The sequence below is a fragment of the Nycticebus coucang genome, chromosome 24, assembly GCF_027406575.1.
Source record: "Nycticebus coucang isolate mNycCou1 chromosome 24, mNycCou1.pri, whole genome shotgun sequence".
NCBI classification, from domain to species: Eukaryota; Metazoa; Chordata; class Mammalia; order Primates; family Lorisidae; genus Nycticebus; species Nycticebus coucang.
Window position 1 is genome coordinate 12,249,847 of NC_069803.1, and position 25,682 is coordinate 12,275,528.

Sequence of the window (25,682 nt, forward strand, 5' to 3'; positions counted from 1 at the left end):
TAAAAGGAAGTATGTGAAGTCAGTCACTGACTTAGAATACTGAACAGTCCTGTGGGGCAAGTCCCATAGGGTTGACCTAGAAGGAAAAAAATGTAAGTAGATGTGGAGGATTGAAGAAAGCATTCTGGGCCCTAGAAATCTGGGGACCTAGAGGTGGAGTGGAATGCCTTCGTACTAAGAGGGCACACAGAAAGTGGCAATAAGTCAGATGGAACAGACAAATAAGACGTGGTACATCCATGGAATGGGTATACTGCTCAGCCAAAGGAGCAAAGCACCAATTCATACTGCAAGACAGATGAAAACTGTATGCCAAGTGAAATAAGGCGATATTGTGTTATTCAGTATGAGTGAAATGTTTAAACAAGCAAATCCATAGAGACAAAAAAGTAGATTAGCAGTTGCCTCGGGCTAAGGAAAAAGTGAGTAACTGGTTAATGGGTCTGGGATTTGGGGGTGGGGGGGGGTTGACAAAACATTCTAAAATTAGATCATGGGTCACTACACAACTCTGAATATACTAAAAACTATGGAATTATATGCTTTAAAAGGGTAGATTTTAAGATTTGAGATTTGTATCAATGAAGTTGGATCTTACCCACTAACTATAAAAATGATACAGTACATGTGTTCGGTGCTCTATGGTCTCCAGAACACTTTCCTATTCATCAAAGCTTTGATCAAGGTACCTCAAAATGTTTTTAGATGCACCTGATTTGGGAAGAAGTAGCCCTTTAGAAGGGGAATCTGCCACTAGCGTTTAACAGGGTAGGAGAGTCCAGTAAGGTTCTAAGGGTCTAAGGTCCAGACAAATGGGATGTGAAAGGTGGGAAAGACTAGCCAGCAGGAAGCCAGAGGCTACACTGATTTTCTGAAACTAGAGATGCTGTAACTGAGTGACTGCCTTCTTGATAAGAACTTGCCGCATGACTGGTCACTGAGGGCTTAGGTTAAGTCCTGTCCTGAAGGCAAGGTATATGCTTAAGAGACCTCTTGTTCTCCTGGAATAAACTTCGCTGAAAAAGCATACTCAAAACTAGAAACAAGGTACAGTGAAACATGGCAGATTCTGAGCTAACAACCTAGGTTCAAATCCAGGCTTTGCTATTTATTAGCAGTGACCTAGCACAAGATATCCTCAGCTACCTGTCTGTCATTTACGAATGATGGTCTGTACCGATCTCACCATACAGTGGGGATTAAATGACAAAACAAAAAAGGTCCCTAGTGACCCATGAACTCAAATCAAGTGTGCATTTTCTTCATAGCAGTTATCAGTTTGCTTTTTATTGTTTCATATACACTTCCCCCCTACACTGTAAGCTCCAGGACAATTAAGGACAATATCGGTGTGGGGCTCACTGTGTCACCCAGGAATTATATATTCAGTTGCCAAGACACAGAGCCACCATGACTGATAATCAGCCAGCTGGCTATTCTGAAAAGGGAGGAAAAAGCAGCAAAAAAAACAAGGGTGGGGGCAAATTCATGGTGGAAATGGCTTCATCAGATAAGTTAAAGAAGACTAGCTGAAGAGAAAAATGCCTTATTTTTCCAGTATGCTAATACTAACTTGAACACTTGCATGGCCTTCCACGCAAAGCCCCCAAATTTGACTCTGAAGGGAGGCTGAGTAGAAAGAAAGAAAAAAAAAGGGCTTAGCCTATTAGCACTGGGTTCTGCAGATGTCTAACTTTTTACCCAGTGTACAAGAGGCCTGCTTGGGAAAACAATGACATTGATAAAAATTCTTTAAAATATCCCCAAATAGGGAGCAAGACACAATTCTAAGAGGGACTTTACCTAACAAATGCAATCAGTGTAAACTGGTTTCTTGTACCCTCAATGAATCCCCAACAACAACAAAAATCCCCAAATATACATCATTCATTCATTCATTCAAAATTAACAGGCAGATAGATGAGGCTTCTCCTTGCCCTTTGAAGTACACTACATTCATTCCTACTTCTACACCTTTACGATGGTCAAGTTCTCCTAACCCAGTGCCATTTCTCTCTACATCTTACCAGTTCCTCAAGGCCCACCTTTCCTCCACAAAGCCTGTCTTCCTCTGGGTTCACAATGAGCTCACACTGAGCTCTGAATTTCTAAGCCTTCTCCATCTGTATTACACAACATTGTCAATGTATGTAGGCTCTCATGTTATTTTCCCATTGTTTCTGGTGTTGACTGGGGTCTTTCCAAGTATGTTTCCTAAACAGCTTCTCAGTACTCCCTTCTATATCCTCCAGAAAGGCTGAGACGACGGACACCAGGCTCTGGGCCTGTCTCTCAGGGGAGACAGACATTCCTTTCCCCACTAATCAATGTTCTCCTCACTTGGTCCTTCACCATCTGCCAAGCAGATTCAAGGAAAAGAAGACACCTTTTATTCTGAAGAGTTTCTAGTTCCTTTGAGAAAGGTGCTAGAATGCATATAAATTGAGTATTACATGATCTTAAATGGAATTTATCTTGAAATCAATGCTAAATGAAATGCAAATTCCACTCACATAGAACAATCAGGATGAGTCAAGCCTGAGGTTTCCATGACGTCTGAGCATTTCCTAGAGTCACACTCTAGCAACACATGTGTAGGCTTTGTGGAGGATGCCAAGGAACGTAGTGCTGTTAACAATTAAGGAGGCCTCGGGGCTGGGGTTAATGTGACTGCCCTACCCACGTGGGGAGACTCCTGCACTCTTCAGGACACGGCTCTTGGCATGCTGTAGGCATCTGCAGTGAAAAGAGGATGAGAAGGCCCTGAACGGTCCCTCCTTCAGAAAGACAAATACTTGTGGCAACTCCTACAGTGGAGCTGCAGGGCCACCTCCTCAATTTGAAGGGGAAATAGGAATATTTTTACTAGTAGATACACACCCAGGTCTGTTACCTAATAAAAGACTTTCTTAATTTAACTGTGGTTACAAAATGATTTCCAAGGATGTAACTGCCTGGCTGTCCACTAAAATTTAAGTCAAACTGACCAAAGAGTCTAGAGTGTCTCTGTCCTCACCTCCAGGGCAAAGCTGCCAGGTGACCAGAAAAGCAGATGCGAGGATTTACCCACTGATTCTGCAATATGTTTCTATACCAGTCTTTTCCAACCATTTTTATTTCATAGCACACTTGAACCTCAAGTTAAACTTCCACGATAAACTTAAGTTATGTTGATCTAAAGAAAATATACTTACCTACTTCGTACTTCAAATTAAAATAATTTAATTAGTGACCTTTAAAAATTTTAGAGTCTTAGGCACACCTAAGATCCTCTCATGGCTTATCAGTGGTTGAAAATCAGTGTTCTACACTGTAACACATATGAAGTCAGGATATATCCTGAGATACTTCATATGAAAAATGTGGAGCTGATTCAATCACAGAACACCTCCAGTACTGGCTTCATCAGCAGACTTTAATAGCCAGAAAATGCATCAAGCTACCTAACAGACGTGGTCACAAAAAGCAACACACTTTTCATTGTGTTCAATAAACTCCAGAATGACATCTCCAGAAGTTATCTGCTAAGCCTTTTAGTGTCTACTGAAGTATTAGAACCCCCCGGGACATGTCTTGAAATGGGGTTAAAAAATGACAACATGGGGCGGCGCCTGTGGCTCAAAGGGATAGGGCGCCAGTCCCATATGCTGGAGGTGGTGGGTTCAAACCCAGCCTCGGCCAAAAACCACAAAAAAAAAAGTCAACATGTAGCACCCAGGTGTTGTACAGACCAGGCTGGAATATTAATTATGAATCACAGATAGGACACAAATCTGAAACACTCCATGGTAAAGAAGCAACTCTTGAAATATTTTTTAAACTGCGATGGCAATGGGTGCACGGAAACAGGCCGGCTGCTTCTTTTGGTGGGAGTTGAGTACACTGTTTCTAGAGAAGATTTGGCAATAAACATCAAATGCCTTAAAAAGAATGTATGCCCTTTGACCCAGAAATTCCACTTCTGTGAGTTTAAGCTAAGGAAACCACCAAGGGTGTACACACAGATTGAGCTAGGAGGATGCACAGCGCTGTTTATATCACAAAGCTGGAAACAAGCTCCGTGCTGGATAATGAGGAATGGATGGGTTGAATACTTTAAGGCACATCCACACTGTACCACAATAGGAAGAATTTAAATGTATCCACTGCCATACAAAGATGTTCACAACAATGTTAAACTAAAAAAACAAAAACAAAATCTCATTTTTGTTAAAATGAATGTGTATATGTATAAAGAGAAAAAACATGAAAAAGATACACATTGAGATATTAAAACTGGTTATAAGGAAGGGAGTCAAAGAATTGTTTATTTCTGGTTAGACACTGTGGGATGGTGGCTCCCATGTGTAATTCTAGCACTCTGGGAGGCCGAGATGGGTGGATCCCTTGAGCTCCAGTGTCAAGAGTGAGACCCTGTCTCTACTAAAATAGAAAAATAGCTGGAGTTGTGGCAGATACCTGTAGTCCTAGGTACTAGGGAGACTGAAGCAAGAGGATTGCTTGAGCCCAGGAGTTTAAGGCTGCTGTTAGAGCTATGACACCACAGGACTCTACCCAGGGCAAAAGAGACTCTGTCTCAAAAAAAAAAGAAAGAAAAAAAATGGTTTTCTTTTTCTTCTTCTTTTTTTTCTAATCCTTACCTGTCTAGAGGGGAATTTTTTTTTTTTTTTTTTTTTGAGAAGGGGCCTTGCCGTCATCCAGGCTAGTGTACAAAGGTAAAATCATATCTCATTGCAGCCTCCAACTCCTAAGGCCCAAGTGATCCTTTTTCCTCAACCTCTTGAGTATAGCTGGGACTATAGCACATGCCACCATGTCTGATTTTAAAAAATCATTTTGTGGAGACAGGGTCAATCTTTACTGCCCAGGCTGGTCTGAACTCCTGGCCTCAATTGATCCTCCTACCTCAGCCACCTGAAGTGCTGGGATTATGGGTGTGAGGAACCACTGTACCTGGCGTAGATGAATTTAGCCAAAAGAAAAAAAAAATACTTCAAAAACAGTGAAAAGAAACTTGTACACAATATGACACAATATGATTCATAAGCCATTTGTTCACCTGATTGTTGAATCTTGGTAGTTTCAATCCTACATATCAAATAAGTTAAATACCTAATGGGTTTATTATCATTTTTATCTCTAAAAAGCAACACAATCTGTTGAGAAATGTGGGAAGAAATGACCAAAAGAATTAAGTATGTAACAGGTCTTAAAATATGCAATCATATTCCAGGAGAAAATTTCTGCTCCCATGGAAGCTCTGCTCCAGACCACTTACAGTGTAAGATTTGCAAATTTCCTGGGCGGCGCCTGTGGCTCAGTGAATAGGGAGCCGGCCCCATATGCCGAGGGTGGCGGGTTCAAACCCAGCCCCGGCCAAACTGCAACAAAAAAATAGCCGGGCGTTGTGGCGGGCGCCTGTAGTCCCAGCTACTCGGGAGGCTGAGGCAAGAGAATCGCGTAAGCCCAAGAGTTACAGGTTGCTGTGAGCCATGTGCTGCCACGGCACTCTACCTAGGGCAGTACAGTGAGACTCTGTCTCTACAAAAAAAAAAAAAGATTTGCAAATTTCCAATACATCAAAAGAACTATGAGAATACCCAAGAGCACCCTAGAGCTTTCCATAAAGGGAAACCCCCTCAGGGCCCTAAATGAACAATAATGTTTACTGTTTACTTTTTTTTTTTTTTTTGGTAGAGACAGAGGCTCACTTTATCGCCTTAGGTAGAGTGGTGTGGCATCAGCTCACAGCAACCTCCAACTCCTGGAGCTTAGGCGATTCTCTTGCCTCAGCCTCCAGAGTAGCTGGGACTACAGGCGTCCGCCACAATGCCCAGCTATTTTTTTGTTTTTTTGTTGCAGTTTGACCGGGGCTGGGTTTGAACCCGCCACCCTCGGCATATGGGGCCAGCGCCCTACCCACTGAGCCACAGGTGCCGCCCCAATAATGTTTACTTTTTATCTTAGCCCTAAATAAGAAATTTCCTAATTCATAAAACTACAACAAATTAATCCATTAAGGGTGGGGAGGGAGGAAAGGAATTTATGGCTAGCTTTCCAAGTCATATGACTACAATTCAATTTGGAAAATATAGTGCTTATTAGTTATGGAGAGATTTTAAAGAGCATTGATTGGTCTGAAGGGGAGGACCCAGGTCAGACTGCTAGACTTCTATGTCTGGGTCTCTTGTGCCAAACAGCCAAGCTTTTTGCCTGGCCTTATTTTATAAGGAAAAATAACACTTTTTCCTTGATTTCAAGGTAAAGTCATACCAGTAGGATTCCTGTCTGCCTAATTATGACCCATGGTATTACAACAAAAGAAAACAAGAGCAATTTTCATGTAGATTACAGGCCCATGAAGTTTTCAGGAACAGGGAGAAGAAGGGGGCATTGAAGATGGTTACAACATCTTCAATATGAACTTGCCAAAATCAGAAACTCAGTATTCCAAAGCCCAAAGCACTTCTGAATCTTTGCTCCCTCCCCACTGACTTTTGTTTTGTTTTTAAGATACAGAGTCAGCAGGCTGGGTGCACTATGACCAAATGGCAACAGATGCCGGTCTAGCAAAGGGCAAGACATTCCCCTTGGATCATCTAAGAACATGGAAAGAACGGACAAACAGTCCCAATCAGGACATTTTCATTTTGATTCTGAGTTTACCAGTAGTTACGTGAATGTGAACTACAGAAAAAGCAACTTGCGCCCAATAAAATCAGACACACTACATTCCTAAATCCATCTCAACCACAAATGAACCTTCCCAAAGGTCCCCAATGTGAATGTTTAGTCTTTTTTTTTTTTTTTTGAGACAGTCTCACTATGTCGGGCCTTGGTAGAGTGCTATGGTGTCACAGCTCACAGCAACCTCAAACTCCTGGGCTCAAGCGATTCTCTTGCCTCAGCCTCCCAAGTAGCTGGGACTACAGGTGCCACCACAATGCCCAACTATTTTGTTGTTGTTGTTTAGCAGGGCATGTGGCTGGCACCCTTACCACTGAGCTAAGGGCACGAGCTGAATATTTAGTTTAATTCAGCATGCGTGGATACACAAACAGTTCTCAATGCAAAGAATTTGAGTGTCTGTCTCCTGACGCTGGGTATCGCACAGCAGTAAGCAGCTTAGGGAGTGGATCACACTGATTTTCATCTTTAAGAGGTGATGTTATAGGTAATAACAAGAAAATAACTGATACTTTAAGAATGGAAAACATATGCCAAATGTATACCATAGATAAGCTGCTATAAATGAACCTATGCCAGTATGTATTTCCATGTTTGTAAACAGATAACTTACTATGTTAACCTTTCCCAAATTAAAAGTTTAAACAATGTATTAAAAAAATGAGGAAAACTCACCAACAAACCACAGACACTGGAATTTTCCTTTGTGGGGGAGGGGAGAGGTCAGGGTCTTTCTTTTCTCACTCAGCGTGGACGTGATGACCTCATTGCTTTGGCAGCTCAAACAATTCTCTCAAAAAGCTAGGAGAGCAGGTATGAGCCACACCACTCCTGGCCTGGAATTTTCAGTGAGAATAATTCTTCCCTGTAAACTCTGAAAGTTACAATTATCACATTTCTTTTGAACAATAATGCAGTAGAATCTCTGTAAGTTGACCACTCAAGGGAACGTAACAAACTTGTCAATATACAGAGTTGGTCACCATAAGGAACTAAGCTAATACATGTAGGGTCCATGAAAATTAGGTCAACCTAATGAGGTGGTCAATTAAAGAGATCCTACTGTAAACACAACTCTTTTATATGGAAACAGAGGGCTGTATGCCGATAGCTCAGTGGTTAGGGTGCCGGCCACATACACCAAGGCTGGCAGGTTCGAATCCTACCCAGGCCAGTTAAGTAACAAAAACAACAAATAGCTGGGCACTGTGGCGGGCGCCTAGTCCCAGGTTGGTGTCCCAGCTACTTGGGAGGCTGAGGCAAGAGAATCTTAAGCACAAGAGTTTAAGGTTGCTGTGAGCTGTGACGCAACAGCACTCTACCAAGGGCAACATAGTGAGACTCTGTCTCAAAAATGAATATATGGGCGGTGCCTGTGGCTCAGTGGGTAGGGCGCCGGCCCCATATACCGAGGGTGGCGGGTTCAAACCCGGCCCCAGCCAGCTAAAACAGCAAACACAACTGCAACAACAAAAAAAAAAAAAGAAAAAAAAAAAATGAATCTATGTATGTATGTGTGTGTATATATATATATAAATAAAACCAGAGTGGTAGCTTTAATCTTGCCTCTGCAATTCAGTTCCGTATCTGGTATTGTGGGGTAAGTACCCCTCTCCCCTCAATACACAACACCCACCAACTATATCAGCCGCCCTTTCTTTTTTTTTTTTAGAGACAGTCTCACTTTATCACCCTCAGTAGAGTAATGTAGCGTCACTGCTCACAGCAACCTCCAACTCCTGGTCTTAGGAGATTCTCTTGCCTCAGCCCCCTGAGTAGCTGGGACTACAGGTGCCTGCCACAACACCTGGCTATTTTTTATTGTAGTTTGGCCAGGGCTGGGTTCAAACCTGCCATCCTCAGTATATGGGGCTGGCACCCTACTCGCTGAGCCACAGGCGCCACCCCAGCTGTCCCTTCTAAAAATACAGTCACAATAATAAAAGATCCCGAAAACAGTGGTGTAACAAACAATGCTTTTTCTTAGAAAAGCTGTTTGTCGTTTCCAAGTGTTCTGAAAACTAAGTAAACCACAAAACCATTTTTAACAAGACGTGTGTTTCTAATTATTAGGGAGATTTATATGCCTTAAAAAAAAAATGGTGTCCCAGGAAGAGCATAAGTTCAATTGCAAGTCAGCAAGAATTTGTAAAGGCAAAAAAATTTTGATAAGACCCAACTACTTTCCTAGCAATAGAAATTCAGGATCCTGCTGTACAAATACTAATATAATGAACGGCCACTCTGATGTGAAAAGAAAGAACATTCCAAGCAAGGAAAGGCCTGACATTTCTTCATCAAGGACCCACTACTTAATACACCCATGATTACAAACTTCTCCTTGTTAGTGAAGAGAGCCTATCACAGCCACTACCTATTAAGAGGGTCAGTGGTCAGTTTAGATTTAGACAAAGACAGTAGTTAATACAGCAAATCAAAGTTGGGTTTACTTAAAGGCTATTTATTAGCAAACCATAATATCTGAAGTTCTACTTGTAGATAAACAGATCATACAAAATCCCTTTCTCTTGTCTCCCTTCTGTATTTATTTCTGCATTTTGTTGAAGTCATGGGGCTTTAGGGTACTGTGGCGTGATAGCAACCTCAAACTCTTGGGCTCAAGCGAATCTCTTGTCTCACCTCCCGAGTAGCTGGGACTACAGGTGCCCACAACACCTGGCTATTGTGAGAGATGGGGTCTTGCTCTTGTCAGACTGGTCTCAAACCTGTGAGCTCAGGAAATCCGCCCACTTTGGCCTCCCACAGTGCTAGGATTACAGGCTGAGCCACCTCGCTGGCTGTCATTGGTTTTTTCAAGCAAAAGCTGAAAGTCCCATGTTAAAGGCGAAATGTCATGCTGAGTATTAATTCTGCCCAACCTAGTGCATTCTTTCCTTTCAAGGGTATGAAGATGGCCCTCCAGAAGACCTGAGGACTAGCCCTGGCTCTTCCTTTCTACTTCTTGGGCTTTTACGGTGGGTGTCATCTGGCATTCAAGACACTTGCGACCCTCGCAAGCAGAGAGGGAATCTTACCCTTCCTCCTCCCCGATTACAACAGCTAATGCAAAGATTCATTTCCTAGCTCGGGTTTACAGCATAACCCCTCCTCCAAACACAAAGACTCAGGATGGGCCTTAAAAAAGTCCTTTTGTTTAGACAGGGTCATTTCCTGCCTTTAGCTCACACCCAGAGGCTCCCACCCATTTCTCAAGGAGAGGCACTGATTTGCTTAGGAAAAAACAACACAATTTCAGGTAAGAAAACCAGGCCTAAGAAAATCGTTTCAAATAGCAAAGTCTAGTGCTCCACTAATTTTTTCCTTATTTTGTTGAAATAGTAATTTATTAACAAACAAAACGAGAGGCAAGGTCTAAGGGTTTTTCACTTAAAAAGGCTTAAAATTAAAACCACTCCCAACCCCCACTGCCCCACACACAGCCCACCCTGCACGAATCTTGGCCGGCCAAAGCAGCATTCTGTATCACAATGGGAAAATGGAAAGTAGAATGAAAGTGGAAAAATTAGTTCCAGTATTTTTAGGCTGCAGCTGGCATTGTTGGTACAATACCTACCTTTTAGTTGAGAGGCTTAAAAATGACTTGTCCTAGGTTCCCCACAAACAGATAATAAGAAAAAATGAAGAGTTACTTACCTATAGGGACTTATATACTATTGGTTCTAAGACTATCAGATAATGGTAAAATTTTAAAAGTTGCCATAAATAAGCATAGTCCAATGGCCTGTATTTTCATGAGTGCACTAGTCTGCTCAATTAACAGGTGACCTGTCAATCTGAAGCCCTAACTAATGATGATTTACATTTTTTTCACCCTTAAGTGTCATCTGGTCCCCTTTACAATGAATAGAAATAGCTCCTGAGTCTACGAGGCCGACAAGTGGCTATAAATAAGATGGCTGTGTAAAGGTTCACGAAGCATGGATTAGAATCTTCTTCAAGGCTCCATGCACAGGTGCTTAAAGGCCAGATTCCTCTGCCTAGAGCCAGGAGCAGACTTTTTTTACTTTGCAGGCAAATGTAGGAAAGCACAGTGAGCTTGAGGGTACACTCAATCAAAGGACCAGAAGTGGTAAGTCTATCTCCAAATCAATTCCACCTGGGTTATTAACATGAACCCTGGCAACCCAACAGTCACATCTGCAAAACAGGAGTCAAATTCACCTTGCCCTACTTTCTACACTTACCACTCCCCTGCCCCCAAACACACATACACCAGGCCCACATTTCTCTCCTGGTTCTGTGGAATTATGTACTAGGTTTCCACTCTAACTCTTTCATGTGTGAAAAACCCGCTGCATATTCCCATAAGGCTTCTATCACTTAGCATCTGAGTAACATTTCTGGCTCAAAAGTATGTGAGATGACAACTGCAGTTTCAGAGATAGATAACAGAGTGGGGACTGGGTCCAGAAATGATCGTCCTGAAGGCAGAAAGTGATTAAAATGTAATCTGAAAACTGCTGAGAAAGGGTTATGACAAGATGTTGTTATCAGACAGGCCTCAGAGTTTGACAGTTTGGGGCAGTTCTGGGCACTGTTTAGGGGCATTTAAGGTTTTTGTAGCATGAAAGCAAGACAGGCGGTCCTTTCTGCCAGGGAGTTACATTCCAGGGGTACCAGATAACCGAGCACACAAGGGAAAGTCAGGGGGGAAGCAGTAGTAACCTGATGAGAATCCAGGACTACTTTAAATTTGGAGGTCAAAAGTCTCTCCAGGTCAACATCTGAACTGAGATCTCAATGAATGACAAGCATGGGGCTGCCCAGCACTGTCTGCGTGTTGGCCTTTCCAGGCATACACCAAGGCCCTGCGGCAGGAACAAGTTTGGCAAGTTGGAGATAACTAAATAAGGCCCAGGCAACTGAAGCATAAATGAATGGAGCTGTGATTCTTGGCAGATGAGGTCAGAGAGAGACCAGCAGGGCCCAGATCACATGAACCACATGTGCCACTAGAGAATCTTAAGCTCTATCCACCAGCCGTAAAACCTCAGACACATTTCTCCCAGAGCCTCAGTTTTCTTATCCCAAAACATGGAATGATAACACTTTACTTGGCCTGTTAAAGAGCAACGTAGACCAACTCCAAAAATATTGAATAAGTTCATTAATATGTAAGAATCCATAAGTACTTTTATCAGTTTGATGATATATGGACATGAGCCCGATCTTCAATTCCCCTGCTGATTTTCTTAAACATTATTAGGAAAATAAGATCAAAAAGGAAAATTTTGCAACAAAAACAAGTCTCAGTGTTAGCGCTAATGCTTCTTTCCTGGGAAAAGGAGGAATTAGGCTTGAGAAGGCAGAACGGGAACAGCAGATGACCAGCCTAGTAGCAGCTGACTAGACCGCAGCACTCAGCTGAGTTTCCCAGGCCCTTCTACTCCGGTAGGCAAGGCCCAAGGGACAGCAGGAACCAAGGGTTTCAAGTCCTCCCTCCTCTCCCCAAACACATCCTGCCTGGCTGGAGGAATACAGTCTTTAAAAACAGATGCCTCCTTGGAAACTCACACATTTTAAGTCCTGTAAATCACACATGCTGGGTAAAGTAATTACACTTTTGTGGCACTTCCCCTCTGAGCAGAAAGGAAGCTGCCGCTTCTGTAATTAGATAGCACTTTCTGTGTACTTTCTCCCGTGAGGCATCAAACTTCTATCCCATAGGTGAGCATAGGAAGAATTTTCACAAAATAGGATCCTGTGGATTCAAGAAAAAGAAAAAAAATTTTTTTTTGGTAATTCTGAGCATTTCTCTCAGGATAACACTGGCCACCTGCCAGCTTATCTACCTGGTGACATAAGAATTTGGGAAAAATCAGAGCAATGTCACTAAAGTTCAACTCATGAGAAATAAGGATTAATTAAAAGTAGAAGTTGGTCTCTGAACTTATTTTCATGGGTTGGTGAGATGGACCTGAATTTTGAGAGGTTCAGATTTCTCATACCTTTGAAAATCCGAAAGTCTGACAGGATTGCACCAGGCGGAATAAGCATTTCCTTTGCATTTTAAATTTGTGTAACAATACTGCATTACAGCCTGAAATTTGAATCTGTTTTTCTGGTGTGATTGGCATTTATTGCTGCCATTTCCTCCTTTTCTTTAGCACTTTTACAAAATATGCATCATAATGGTTGCAGCAGGGTTAAAACCTATGAGAAATACAAATGTGAGATGGTGTTGTTTTCTTTTTAAGTTCCTGGATTGTTTTTTTCAGCTGACAAATAGCTGGGCAGAAAAGGGAGCAGCAAACCTTTAGGAAAATAGGAAATGAATAAATGAAAATCTCACCCACAAAATTTCTCCCACCCCCAATAAAGTCAAAAAAGAACAAAGCAACTTGTAGGAATTTTTTCTTATAAAAAATGACCCTTCTAGATTTTATGGCAACTTGATCTTATTTTCTAATTTTACCAAACACTAATATGTAGGCAGATTATATGTAGTATATAATACGTTTTTATGTTCCTAAATTAAAATGCTTTTTAAACTGCTTTAATTTTTCCAGGTAATTTTCAATTCTCTTGCTCCTCCCAAACATTTTTTCACATGGCTTCAAATTTTACTACATTTTCTATTTCTTTCACTGCATACCTTCACAAGCTAGAAATCTCATTTTCTAGGCACTTATTCCCATTTACCCCGTTTTCGAGTCCCAGCTAGATTTTGTTGAATTGTTCTGAAACTCAGATTTCAAGACCAGACCTCTCCTCTGCATCCCAAACTCAACATCTTCACCTCCTCCTGGCTGACCTCTTTTCTTCCTTTTTCAACCTCTGTTTTCTATTTGTACAAATACAACTACCACTTGGTGAATCATAACAAGAGTGAAACCCCAGGATGTCTCTGTTTCCTCTCTAGCAAGTCTGACACCAAGGGCCTGAACTCCTCTGGGGTCTCTGCTTCAGCTGCCACTGCCTTACCTTGAGATGAGAACTCTTGTAGCAATAACCTCACTGATCATTCTCAATAACCCTTCCCCAAACCACTGCATCCTCTTGCCCACTGGGACATCCTGGAATGCCACCTTCTCAGGGATATCCATCCACCCACCACTCCTTCGGGGAGTCCCTTAAGGCAGAAGGCAAGTTCCTCAGTCACCTCCTCACCTCCCAGCCGCCAGTTCCATTCCTCCGCTTCCTTTCCATCTTGCTCTTCCTCCAAAGAGTCTTTTTAAGCCTATGTTCATCTCTCGCCTGAGTCATCTTTTCCCCACTGTCATACTCCTTTTCTCATCTGTCCAAATCCTAATTGAGACATAGGTCGAATGTCACCTCTTCTTTAAAGGTCTCTTTGACATAGCTCTAATCACCTCCTTGCTGGGTTGACTGTGCCCCCAACTCTCAGCTTTAATGCCTTATTTCAGTCTTATTTTGTCTGTTTATTTACACAGGGCCGGCACTATTAAACTGTGAGCACCTTTAAGGCAAGAGCTGCCTCTCTCAGATCTTGGCACCCCCAGACTCTATATATAGAGAGCCCTGGTTACAGAGTCTCTCCAAGCCTCAGTAGCCTTCCCAAAAGAATGAGGATGACAGTCCTTGTTACACCTTTGTCTGCTTGCTGTAGGGATAAAAATAACAGCAAAAGTTAAAGATGATTATTTCTTGAGCGAATGGATAAGAAGATTTCTCAAAATTTCATAGGCTAAATAAAAGATATTATTCCGTTATCAACAACACTGACAAACCAGGCCAACTTTATAAGCTCAAACATGTACCCTTTGGTCAGCTTCAAGTTCCAGGAAATATCTAGCACCACCCTCTCCCCAAAACACACACAGAAAGCACTGAAGTTGTTTAAAATACTCTGCTGGTATGCTTTACAGATAGGGATATGAACAAGGAGTTACACCCAAGTTAGTCCCATTGTCAGCTAAACTCATCCTCCCTCACTGGGGCATGGAACAGACCTCCTGGCAACATAGCATCTATTTAAATACCTGGTTCCAGATGGCCTCAAGCCCACTGAGCTATGCAGCCTCTTTAGCTCCAGCCATTAAGGATCATTCTCCTCATTCCTTCCTGCCTAAGTTTTTTTTCTTTGACCAAAGCAAAGCACTGTTCAAGAGGAACATTTGCATTCCCTTTCCCCTACCCCCAGGCAGACGCTAAGGTGCCAAATGAAACTGAACACAAACATTCCGAAGTGGCTGTCACAGAGCAGGCTTGTTTGGGAACACCTAAACAAGGCTTCCGGAAGCCCGCATCCAAAAGGTCAAATGGAATTCCACAGCAGAAACCAAATTCTAATGAGAACCAAGTGCACCGTAGAATCAGCAGTCCCACATTGCCCACAGCTAGTTGATGGACCAAGCACACTCACCTGTGCGCTTAAACAGAGGCTCCTGATGACAAAATGGAAGGTCCTTTCCTAGTGGGTCCATTCATGAATTCCCTAAATCCCCAGTGGGCACGCAATATTAAACAAGTGGCTGCTTCCTAACAAACTACCTATACAAACTCATAATCACCAACTTTATCAGTAAGGACATTTCATTTATGTTCCCAAAGTATTTGTAAAAAATTGTGTGTATGTGTATTATACATATACAAGTGTGTGTTTGGGGTACTTACTGGATACTGGGGTACTGTCTTTTGGCAGGTTGAACATTGGGAATAAAAAAATGGTATAAATCTGCTTTTAAAAATGACAAAAGGTAACAATCCCGGAGTTAAGTGGAAGTAACAGAAAATTAACTTCTACTTGAATTCTGAAGGGAAATCATCTCTATAGGACAGGACACTCAGGCGAGGGGATCTTGTAAAAATGCAGGCTGAATGAGTTGACGGAGGGCAACATAGTGAGACTCTGTCTCAAAACAAACAAACAAAAAAAAATGCAGGCTGAAAATTGAATCCTACCTTGAAAAGAGCTCAGACTAGATCAAGAGAACAGAAGAGGGAGAGTGGTTGTCAGAGTACAGAAGTAGAATCAGACCAATCTTGAATGTGATGTTTGGATGCCTTTCATAGAGAACAGAATAGCTCTGAAGGTTATGGGGACAACAGAGGACCCAGAGGTATGGCATAGGATAGATTTTGAGAAAGGATATTGGCCCGTGACAAGAGGAGCTTATCCTCACTTAAATGACCAGGATAAGGGATTGAGTGAGTTAACATTACAAAGAAAGGCTACGATGAACAGAACAGGCCCAGTGATGAACAGAACAGGCCCAGTGATGAACAGAACAGGCCCAATGACCAACCGAACAGGCCCAGTGATGAACAGAACAGGCCCAGTGATGAACAGAACAGGCCCAATGACCAACCGAACAGGCCCAATGACCAACAGAACAGGCCCAATGCCGGCAGCAAGGCCCATGTGCAAAATGACATGTGACCAACACAACAAATGATTTTTGTGAGTAACTTGAGGGAATTCAATGGAATCGTCACAATGAAAAGAAGTTGAATTATTTTTGTTCACACAAAACTTAAAACACAGAAAAGCATCAGAAAGTAATTAACAGTGATCTGTAATTCATCAATGAGATAAACTGTATTAATATTTGGCTTTATGCACATAAACATTTACTTTAAAGAACTGGCATCACATAGTATAAAACTTCCAAGTCTGTTCTTTCCATTTAAAGTTCTAACAAGAAAATAAAAATGACGTCTTCAGAATGTCTAGAAGCCACCAGAAGCTGAAACAAGGATGGATTCTTTCTTCCAAACAGACTTTAGGGTCTGCCAAAACTTTGATTTCAGATTTCTGTCCTCCAAAAGCATCCACATATATATGTATATATTTGGTGGAGAGAATGAATTCCTGTTGTCTTAAGCCACCAAATAAATACAGATATGTGTGCATACATATACATACACACATTTACATATACTATATAGTAAACTATAGCATACGGTACACATAAAATAGGCTGGGTGCAATGGCTTACACCTCTAATCCCAGTCCTTTGGCAGTCCAAATGGGAGCATCGCTTGAGCCTGGGAGTTTGAGAGTGGCCTGGGTAAGACAGGGAGGCCCCATATCTCAAAAAAAGAAAGAAAGAAAAAATTAAAAAATTAGCCGGACATGGTAGAATGTGCCTTTAGTCCTAGCTACTTGGGAAACTAAGGCAGGAGGATCTCTTGAGACGAGGAATTTGGGGTTACAGCAAGTTAAGGTTAATGCCACTGTATTCCCACCCTGGGTGACAAAGCAAGACCCTGTCTCAAAACTACATATAAAAAATGTCAAAAATATATTTATGATATATAAAATATACACTTACATTATTGTATGTTTTAAACACATATACACATAAATACACACACAGCGGATGCCAAAAAAAATGAATCCACATTTTCAGGGAAAAAAATTTATTAAAACTGTAATACTTATGTTTGACTTCTGCAGTTACAAGAGGCACTCAAAGTAACTTGTATTCATCTTCTGCTATTGCTATATATTGAATTTTACAATTTTAGAAGTTTTTTCCTTTCTTAAAATGTAGACACATTTTTTGGCACCCTCTGTATGTATTTTTTTCTATTTACAAACATAGATAGCCTTCAATGGCTCCATAATACCCTCTTTCTGGAATTATGCAAAGACTTACTTAGCAATTTCCTAATGTTAGGCACAGTTTTTGTGAATTTTCACTATCATAAGTAACTGTAATAATCATTCCTATACACCTTTATTACACACTATTTCCTTATGGCAAATTTCTAAAAATAAAAGTACTAAATCAAAGAGCTTGAACACATTTTAATACAAAGTCCTTCCTCAAAGCTGCACTAAATATACATCACCTTAAGAGTGCACAAAGAGCACCCACTTTACTGTTCCATCACTGAACATTTTTTATCCTCAAAGCAAAAATTAGTATAAACTCACAAAAATTATATGAAAGCATCTCCAAAAAACAGCCTCTACCCCCATCCACACTGTCCACCCAGGAAACAAATGCTAGGGAGCAGGAGATGAGCTCTCGTCTAACCCTGATTAGGGCATAACAAAATCAATACCTGTAACCAAAAACATGTGTACCCCCATAATATTTTGAAATTAAAAATAAGACAAATGCCATTGGAAACAAAGAAGACTGCTTTATGTGCTAAGGACTTACCAGGGAAACTTTAAAACCATTATGGGAAAAATAACTCAAAAGTGCGTGCTGTATGGGTGGCAGTCCCACTGCATCGTTTTAGTATAAGGTCACTACATTTTCATCCTATTACTGAAATATAAAGTTTATTGTATTAAATTTGATCTGGAATAACAGAGACTTGAACTTGATTAACTGTATAAAACCATTTTGTACCTTCCCCAAGTCAGACTGTGTAACAGATTAATCTTAATGCTCAGTGACAACCTGACGTTGCCGCATCAAATTCACATTTCCCCCTTTACTGTGCCAATTATAAAAAACAATTTTCTCTATGACCCAAATGTTTAGGCAAAATTACTAAGAACTTTAAAAGAAGGAATGCGAAGTGAAGATCTGTATTAACTTCTGAAGAAATAACCTTATTTGATTTCTGCCCAACATCTGCCAAACATCTTTTCAATCAATATTCCAACAGCGCCCAAGTATTTTGCTTTTTTAGTTTTAAGTAAGTCAGTTCAATCATAGCAATTTAAAGAGAAATTACTTAACACCAGTGCTTCAACATTTTAGAAATGATTTGTAATCAGCCTAAAAATAAAAAATTACATACTTATCTGATTTCCAAAAAAGAAATTTCTATTTTGAAAATTCAATGTCCAACAAATAAATTATTTCTATGTACAAGACAGAAAGTCTTGATATATTTAAATACATTAAAACTCATTAATGATAACTGATTAGATTAGTTGTGGGTCTATTATATATTTATTAATTTTAATAAAGTCCATAAAATTAGAGACAAATTCTACAAATTATTTTATTAATTATAAAAGGATGTTAAGAAATGATCAGGTACTTTACACATATACAACCTTATAAATTTCAGCTCCCTTTAAGATTTTGACCGTTTTTTTTTTTTTTTTTTTTTCTTTTCAGGGACCATGTACACACACACACATACATCTAATACACCAGAAACCAGAAAGCCAGATGTATTATCTCTCTTACACCACTGGCTAGCCAAACCTTAAAATTATTTTTCCTCAAAGTTTAAATGCTATCTAAAGCAGAAGTACATGCTGCCGGAGTTCTCAAAAACTTCCAACCCTAAAAAGCCTCAAAAAAAAATTTCCCAAATCCTAGACTATTCACATTCTATACAACTGGAACAAAGTAAGAATTGCAGATTATTTTAGGGTAAGCACTAGATACTCTGAAACAGGGTATGAAAATATCATGAATGATAAAAGGAACTCATTTCAAATATAGGAAGGAAAAAACCACTTGGATTCTACAATGTGGCAGAGAAAGCACAAACCATTGGTGATCTCTGAAATAAACTATTTTCTCTTAATGATGATTGGACTCATATTTCCACGTCAGTTCAACGGCCACCAGAAATTACAACAAAGCACATTTTTCCTCTCTTGTCATTATGTGGATATACATGTTATATGTGTGTGTTCTGTTTACTGAAGTCTACTGCCAGGGCTTTTAAATGTGTTCAAGAACGAGTTGCCGATCTGCTGGGTGGGCAGGGAACGAGTCCAGTGCAGTGGTTTTGTATAATGTGGAGCACATTAATGGGACTCACCAAATATCCTATTTATTTTACTTGTGGCTTTCAGAGTTAGAAGGAAAAAAAAAAGAGGTTGGGAGTTTTTCAAAAACAAAACATAAAGCAAAAACAGGGTATGAAGGCAAAATTACCTGAATCTTTCAAGCTAACTTACCTTTTTTTCCTGACTTTCTACCATCTGTAAGCCCTCTCTCTTCGTGGTTTATCTGTGTTATTTATACACGCTACCTCCTGGACAACTTGGGCTCTGAATTCTTCCTACCTGTACCTCTTAGTTTTTAAACAACAAGTATATTGCTAAAAATACTGACATTTCCTAAAGCTACATGCCATTTCTACCCAAAAAGGAACAGTCAGGGTAAGAAGACCAGTGAGAGGCAGGGAGTGTACTGCTATGGCGGGTGATTATACCCTAATTATTATACACAACCTCGTATTAACAGCATGTCACCCTGGTTCAGAGCAGGCAATACCTCAGCAGTTCAGCTGGGATGGCTCAAGCAGAAAAGCATGACTCTTCCCTGCTTTAAATTTTAAGTTAATTGTAAGACACTTAACACATACACACAAAAAAAAATCTTAGGTTTGCCTGATTAACTTTTTCCCAGTTACACATTTTTTCTACTGGGTTAACAGATAGTTTCACACAAGACATTCTTACCCTTAGGAAGTAAAGAGATTGCCTATCTAACCGAAATAGAAAGGTTTCTGAAGCAATGACTACTTTAATGCCTTAAGTGAAATAGTTAAATATAACGATAAAAAAGCAAACTTACCATGATTTAAAAATTTTTATGTGATAAGGGAAAATCATTTAAATGGCAAAGTAGCCAGTAAGGTTGAACAAGTGGAACTTGCAGTTCAAGTCTCCATCTCTTTAAATAAGAAAGGAAATATCAGTAGTACCCCTACATTTGTAGTTATACAACATGTAAACATCTTTAAAAATAATACTTAATACTAAAATAGTTATTTCCTCAGGTGAGAAGGCAATTCTCTGCTTACTGCAATTTACCTGGGCTGCACTATCAGCCACTGAGTTAAGAGTAAAATTCTGCATTGTGTTAAGACTAAAATTTTGCATCGTTTTGTGTGTTCTTCGGTTTTTCTTCTACCTTTCCCATTTAAATAGTTCCCGTTTTATGAGTGAACAATATATGTACTAACGAATTCCTCCTGAAATGTTTGGTTTCACTATCAAAATTTTAGTTTGCACACAACACGGTATGTTAACAATAATCTCAGCAGGCTAACCGCTTTAGTATGGGTTTACTTCTGTGTTCACCTTCTGTATTAGGATGCAATACCTGCAAAAATCTTTTATAGGGCATACTGAGATATGTATACTTTCCTGCATCTGCACAGTCTAAGTTCCTCGCAGGATGTTTAAGAACTCAACCATGCAAGATCTTAAAAAGCAAAGGAGAAATAGTTTCTTGGATTCCAGATGATGTACCTACAATCAGAGTCATTTGATAGGCTACTACAAATATCCTAATGACGAAATCCTATAAGGTTTGTTCCCGACTCTCCTTCTCCCCCACATTCCTAAATTTTGTTTCCACCATAAGAATGCTCCGCAACAGCGCCGAGCCACTATTACGGACACGCAGCATAAAATTTATGCTCAGAAGTCAAACTCCGATTAAAACATCCTGGATGAACACTCCGGGAATTGTTAAACTTTGAGCCCTCTTGCTCTGCTCCCCACATCTGCGTCGCCCCTAAATTAAAAAAAAAACTAATCAATCGCCCAGGTTCGGGGTCTTTGACTCATTCGAGAAGAATGTAACTGATGAGTTATCTATTAATCCAAAATGCCTCAGCTAAAAAGATATTTCACCAAGAACTTTTAACACTGAGAGGAAGGGGGCAGGGATCAGAGGTGTCTTTTAACCAGAACTTTTCCCCGAGTTTCTTCCTTAATCCCCACCCCCCACACTAATTACACACAACTTCCAGCCCCAGACCCAGAGCTAAATCCTGACCCACCAGGTGCCAATAATCTGAGGTCACTCAGGAGTCAAGTCTCGATTCCACTTTTTAAATCCCGGGCAAACAAAGCTGAGTATTATACTTACAAAAAGTCTCCGGAAAGTCCTTGGAGTTATGCAATTTTAAGCACGCAGACGCGCGTGGACACACAAAACACGCGCTGTCCGGATACACCCTCCCGGGGCCACATTTCAGGACCGTGTCCCGGACTAGGGGAAGTTCCCAAACCATCAACCGCCGCGCCCCACTGGCCGCCCGCACTTTGGAAAAAGCCCGCGGCTTCCGTCCCGGACCACTCAGTACCTCTTCCTCCTGAAGGTTGGCCTCGCTCGGGGTGTTCTCCTTCTCGGCTTTGCCGCCGTTGTTCATCTTCCCGGTCCTTCGTCGCCGGGCAGGGCTGGGACGCGGGGCTGGGCGAGGGCGCGCGCCCACTTCTGCCTTCCGCGGGCGCCGGGGCTCCCTCGGCGGGCGCCGCGGGCTGCGGGGGCTGGAGCGGGGCAGCGGCTGCCGGGGCGCGGCGAGACTGCGGCGCTGGGCGACTCAGGAAGTGCGAGGGAGAGTCGGGGCAGGGCGAGGGCGCGGGCCGAGCGAGAGGAGACGGAGACAATCGGGCCCCGGGAGGGAGACCTGGAGAGGGAGGGCGGGCGCCAGGGGAGGAAGGAAGGAAGGAAGAAAGGATGGGGCGAGGACGCGCGTCCCAGGAGAGAGCCCGGAGAGTTGGGGATGTAGCCGAGATGGGGCTGGAGGCAGCTTCTGGCAGGAGGGGAAGAGGGGTGCTCGGAGAGGAGGAGGAGGAGGTGTGGGGCGCGGGCCGCGGCTGGGACGCTGGACCCGGAGAGCCGCTGAGTGCGCGCTCCAGGCAGGCTCTGAAGTCCGCGATCCGAGCAGCTCCCTTTCTCTCACCCTCCTCCCCCCTCTCTCCGCCTCCCTCCGCCCTCCCTGGACGTGGGCTGCAGCCTCCAGCCCGGAGGGACGGGACGAGGGACGGCGAAGCCCCCCGCGGGAGGAGGGGCTGCGGCGAGCGCGGCGGCCGGATGGCGCGCGCCGGGGAGGGGCGGCGGGCGCGGGCGGAAGCCGCCGACCCCAGCCCGGCTCGGCGGGAGGTCGGAGGGGAGGAGGCCCGGTCCTCCCGCCCCCTGGTCCGAGCGGGACCTGAAATGCCACTTCGCGCGTTCGCGCGCGTGAGCTGGGAGAGGGGCTGTGGGGACCAGGCCCCGCTCGTGTGAGGACCGGGAACTGGCATGTGCTACTTTTGTTTGCCCGCTTTTCACGAGGGATCTGCACCTCTTGTCCCTAAGCCTACCCTTCTCTACACTACTGAAGGGGACCCTTCTCCTTCCTCGCATAGTCGCTGGCTTGAAATGACAAGATGAGAGAACTCGAGGGACCCAGTGGACAGCCCACTCCGGGCCGGCTTTTTCAGCACATAGTTCAAACCCATCTCAAACGCCGGTCCTCCGACGCCCCCGCAGCCTCCGGTACCGACTGTTACTTTCTAGGATTCTCTAGCCCGTGGCTCCTGTCGCCAGCCCTCGCCAGACTCTTCTGGAATAGTTTACCAGACCTGCCCCACTACTCTTCAGGGAGCTCCTTCCTGGAAAACAAGACCGTGCCCTGTTTTATCTTTTTAATCCTGCGGCTATTTAAAGGCTCTACCTGTTGTATATAGTAGGCACTCAGTAAATATTTGTTAGTTAAATGAATATTCCTTACTGCAAGCGAAACTGGAGTTCTTGTTGCGATGATCTTCAACAAGAAAAGGGGCGTAAGTATTTGCAACAGCCTCAAGGACCTATGGCTTCAGCTTCCTCCTCTGTGACCTGAGAGTAGTTCTATTTATCTTCGGGGATTTGAGAGAAGAGTGTAGGCTGGTAAAGCACGTATAGCACCCATTCTTGAGTAGTTTAGCTTGACAGTACGTGGAAACTAACATTATTATTGAGGAAATTTCCAGTTTTCCTGGGCCCAGAGAGCTTTTCCAATATTGGATCATTTAAGCTTTTAAACTTGCTTCAAACTTACAACTTTACAACTCCGTGATCTGTAGGTTCTGCTCCACCTCTTCCCTGCACCAATCACAGTTTCTAACCTCGGTCCCTGCTGGCTTAACTGTTTATCTCCCCACCCCCGCCGGACATTCTGTAAGTGCTGCTGGGGTTGGGTTGGGGGTGGCTGTGGGAGATGAAGACCCCTGCCTTTAGGGAATGTGGAGGCAAGATACCCCAAACCACTTCACAGCAACATATGCGGAGAATCCCCACATAATACAAAGAGAAAATGTTTGCTTTAAAGGGCATTGTGTAGAGAAAAACAGTCGTGATATTTGCATTTACATATTGGGTTTTTCTTGGGGGTCTGGAGATTTTGAAAAAGAAAAGGATTTCTATAGGGGAAAAAGCGTGTTCCTTCAATTGTGCCATAATGCCATTTCTCTCTATAGAACCAAATTATATCCTGGATGAAAAAAAACCAAGAGTCTATTGGAACTTGCAACTGAAGACATTTAAAAGAATCAAGGCTACAACTATCTGGAAACTTTTGTGTTTTAGTTAGTGTATTGATTGTGTTAATTGGCAGCCCTTTCCACTGCCAGCTCCTCTCTCAGTTGTATGAGGAACCACGAGGGGGCAATGTCTTCCTGACCAATAGCTGAGTGGTGGTCTCTGACCTCTGTGCTGGCTTTGCACTTTGTCCTCAGCCATTCTTGCCAGTTACTGAATATACTCCACAGAAAGGCATTGTCTTCCTGGAGCCTGGCAAGGGCCCAAGGAAAATGGCAATTAATCTAGTCCTTGATGGTTCCAGTCAGACCCCGTTTAGAGTAAGTGGAATATGTTGTGTGAGTTCAGGATGTTGGGAGAACCTCCCCTCCCCCCACCCAGGGAAACGTGGCTTTATTCCAAACATGGAACCTGATTCCTTTGTCTTTAAGCCAAGCCAGGACTTTGTCCATTGTTGAAAGTCAGAAACCTCTGAGATAAAAAACAAAAGTAAGTTCCATGAGAGAATCCTTGCCTGCCGTGTCCATGGTTGTGTACTCAGCATCTAGACAGTGCATGAGGCATAGTAGGCACTCTTTTTTAAATGAATGATCACATTAAGTCTTACCATTGTTAATTTTCAGGACTGAATGACAGTATTGGATCCTTTCAAGTATATAGTCAGTGGTGAAGGTGACATGTTCAGAGTGTTTTCAGGAAAGTATAGGGGGATGGGATGAGATGTCACGAAAATGGGGTTTACCGCTTTCTATCCCTTTTGTGGAAAATGGCTTAGGCTTATTTGGAAGAACAGTAAAGTAATAAATACATCACCATGAAGACCCAAGGAAAATCTGTAAACAGACTTGCACTATTTATAAAACTTTGTGATCAAAAAAAAAAAAAAAAACTTTGTGATCGAAGGGAAAGAGTGAGTTTGCAGGGAGAAGAAAAACGTACATTGGATCAGGAAATAAATGATCTTTATGGCTTGTTTACTACTTCAAAGGAAGAAATTTTGAAAAGTGAGACGTGCTCAGTAGCAATAGTTTCCAGGCATACCGAGAATAGAAGACAACAAAGGGATTTTATGCCCTGGAAAAATTGGGCTAATGACCCCAAAATATCTGCTTTCTCCTGGGCCCACTACCCTACCGCATTGCCGTCTAGTCTACAAGGTTATGTTGGGAGGGAAATATTGCATACACCTGTAGTTTTTATTACTCATTGCTGTTTCCCTGACAGTGTTCATTTTGAGGCTTGTTTTAAGAAATACAAACCCATAATTATGTCTTAAATGTCTGTCTTGGGAATTGGAAACATTGAAGGTCTATTTTGAGTCTATTTTCATGGCTGGGCTTTGTACCTATGTTAGCTTTGCAGCAGAAAGCTGCAGTATCTACCACATGTGTTCTGAATGCCTGTTAACTCTTCTTCTGGGCCAAAGAAACTCTGGCCAGAGGCTGTGTTTTATGGGGTTTTCCCATCCTTGACACCTCTCTTTCTTTGCCTCACCTCACCTGCACCCACCTCCAGGCCATCGGTATCTTCCCCGCTCTTATTTATTTATAATTGTTGCAAACAACACATAAAACTTGCCATCTTAACCATTTTTAAGTGTACAGCTCAGTAGTGTTTTTTGTTTTTTGTAGAGACAGAGTCTCACTTTATTGCCCTCGGTAGAGTGCTGTGCCATCACAGCTCACAGCAACCTCTAGCTCCTGGGCTTAGGCAATTCTCTTGCCTCAGCCTCCCCCAGTAGCTGGGACCACAGGCGCCCGCCACAATGCCAGTAGTGTTAAGTATAGCCACACTGTTGTTCATCACCTCCCTAATTTTTACCTTCCACAGTGTTCTGCA

At 42.3% G+C, this 25,682-nt stretch overlaps 1 protein-coding gene and 1 long non-coding RNA gene across 10 annotated transcripts in view; one reads left to right on the forward strand and one right to left on the reverse strand.

The window, feature by feature from the left end:
- RBPMS (RNA binding protein, mRNA processing factor) overlaps positions 1–22,785 on the reverse strand; it is a 190,141-nt gene extending 167,356 nt beyond the window's left edge. For 7 of the 9 annotated variants that reach the window (XR_008377416.1, XR_008377417.1, XR_008377415.1 and 4 more), the window contains exon 1: positions 21,646–21,856. Coding sequence is in view for 4 of the 9 variants with exons in the window: in XM_053578763.1 (XP_053434738.1) it covers positions 21,646–21,711 (66 nt within the window). In the remaining 5 variants the exon portion in view is untranslated. Of the gene's footprint in view, positions 1–21,645 lie in introns of all 9 variants that reach the window. The other 2 variants (XR_008377413.1, XM_053578760.1) reach the window with 2 other exon arrangements.
- Positions 22,786–22,973: 188 nt separating this feature from the next.
- On the forward strand, positions 22,974–25,166 carry LOC128576542 (uncharacterized). The gene is made up of 2 exons (XR_008377419.1): positions 22,974–23,107; positions 23,783–25,166. It is a non-coding gene; the product is annotated as an uncharacterized LOC128576542 (long non-coding RNA).
- The last annotated feature ends 516 nt before the right edge of the window (positions 25,167–25,682 follow it).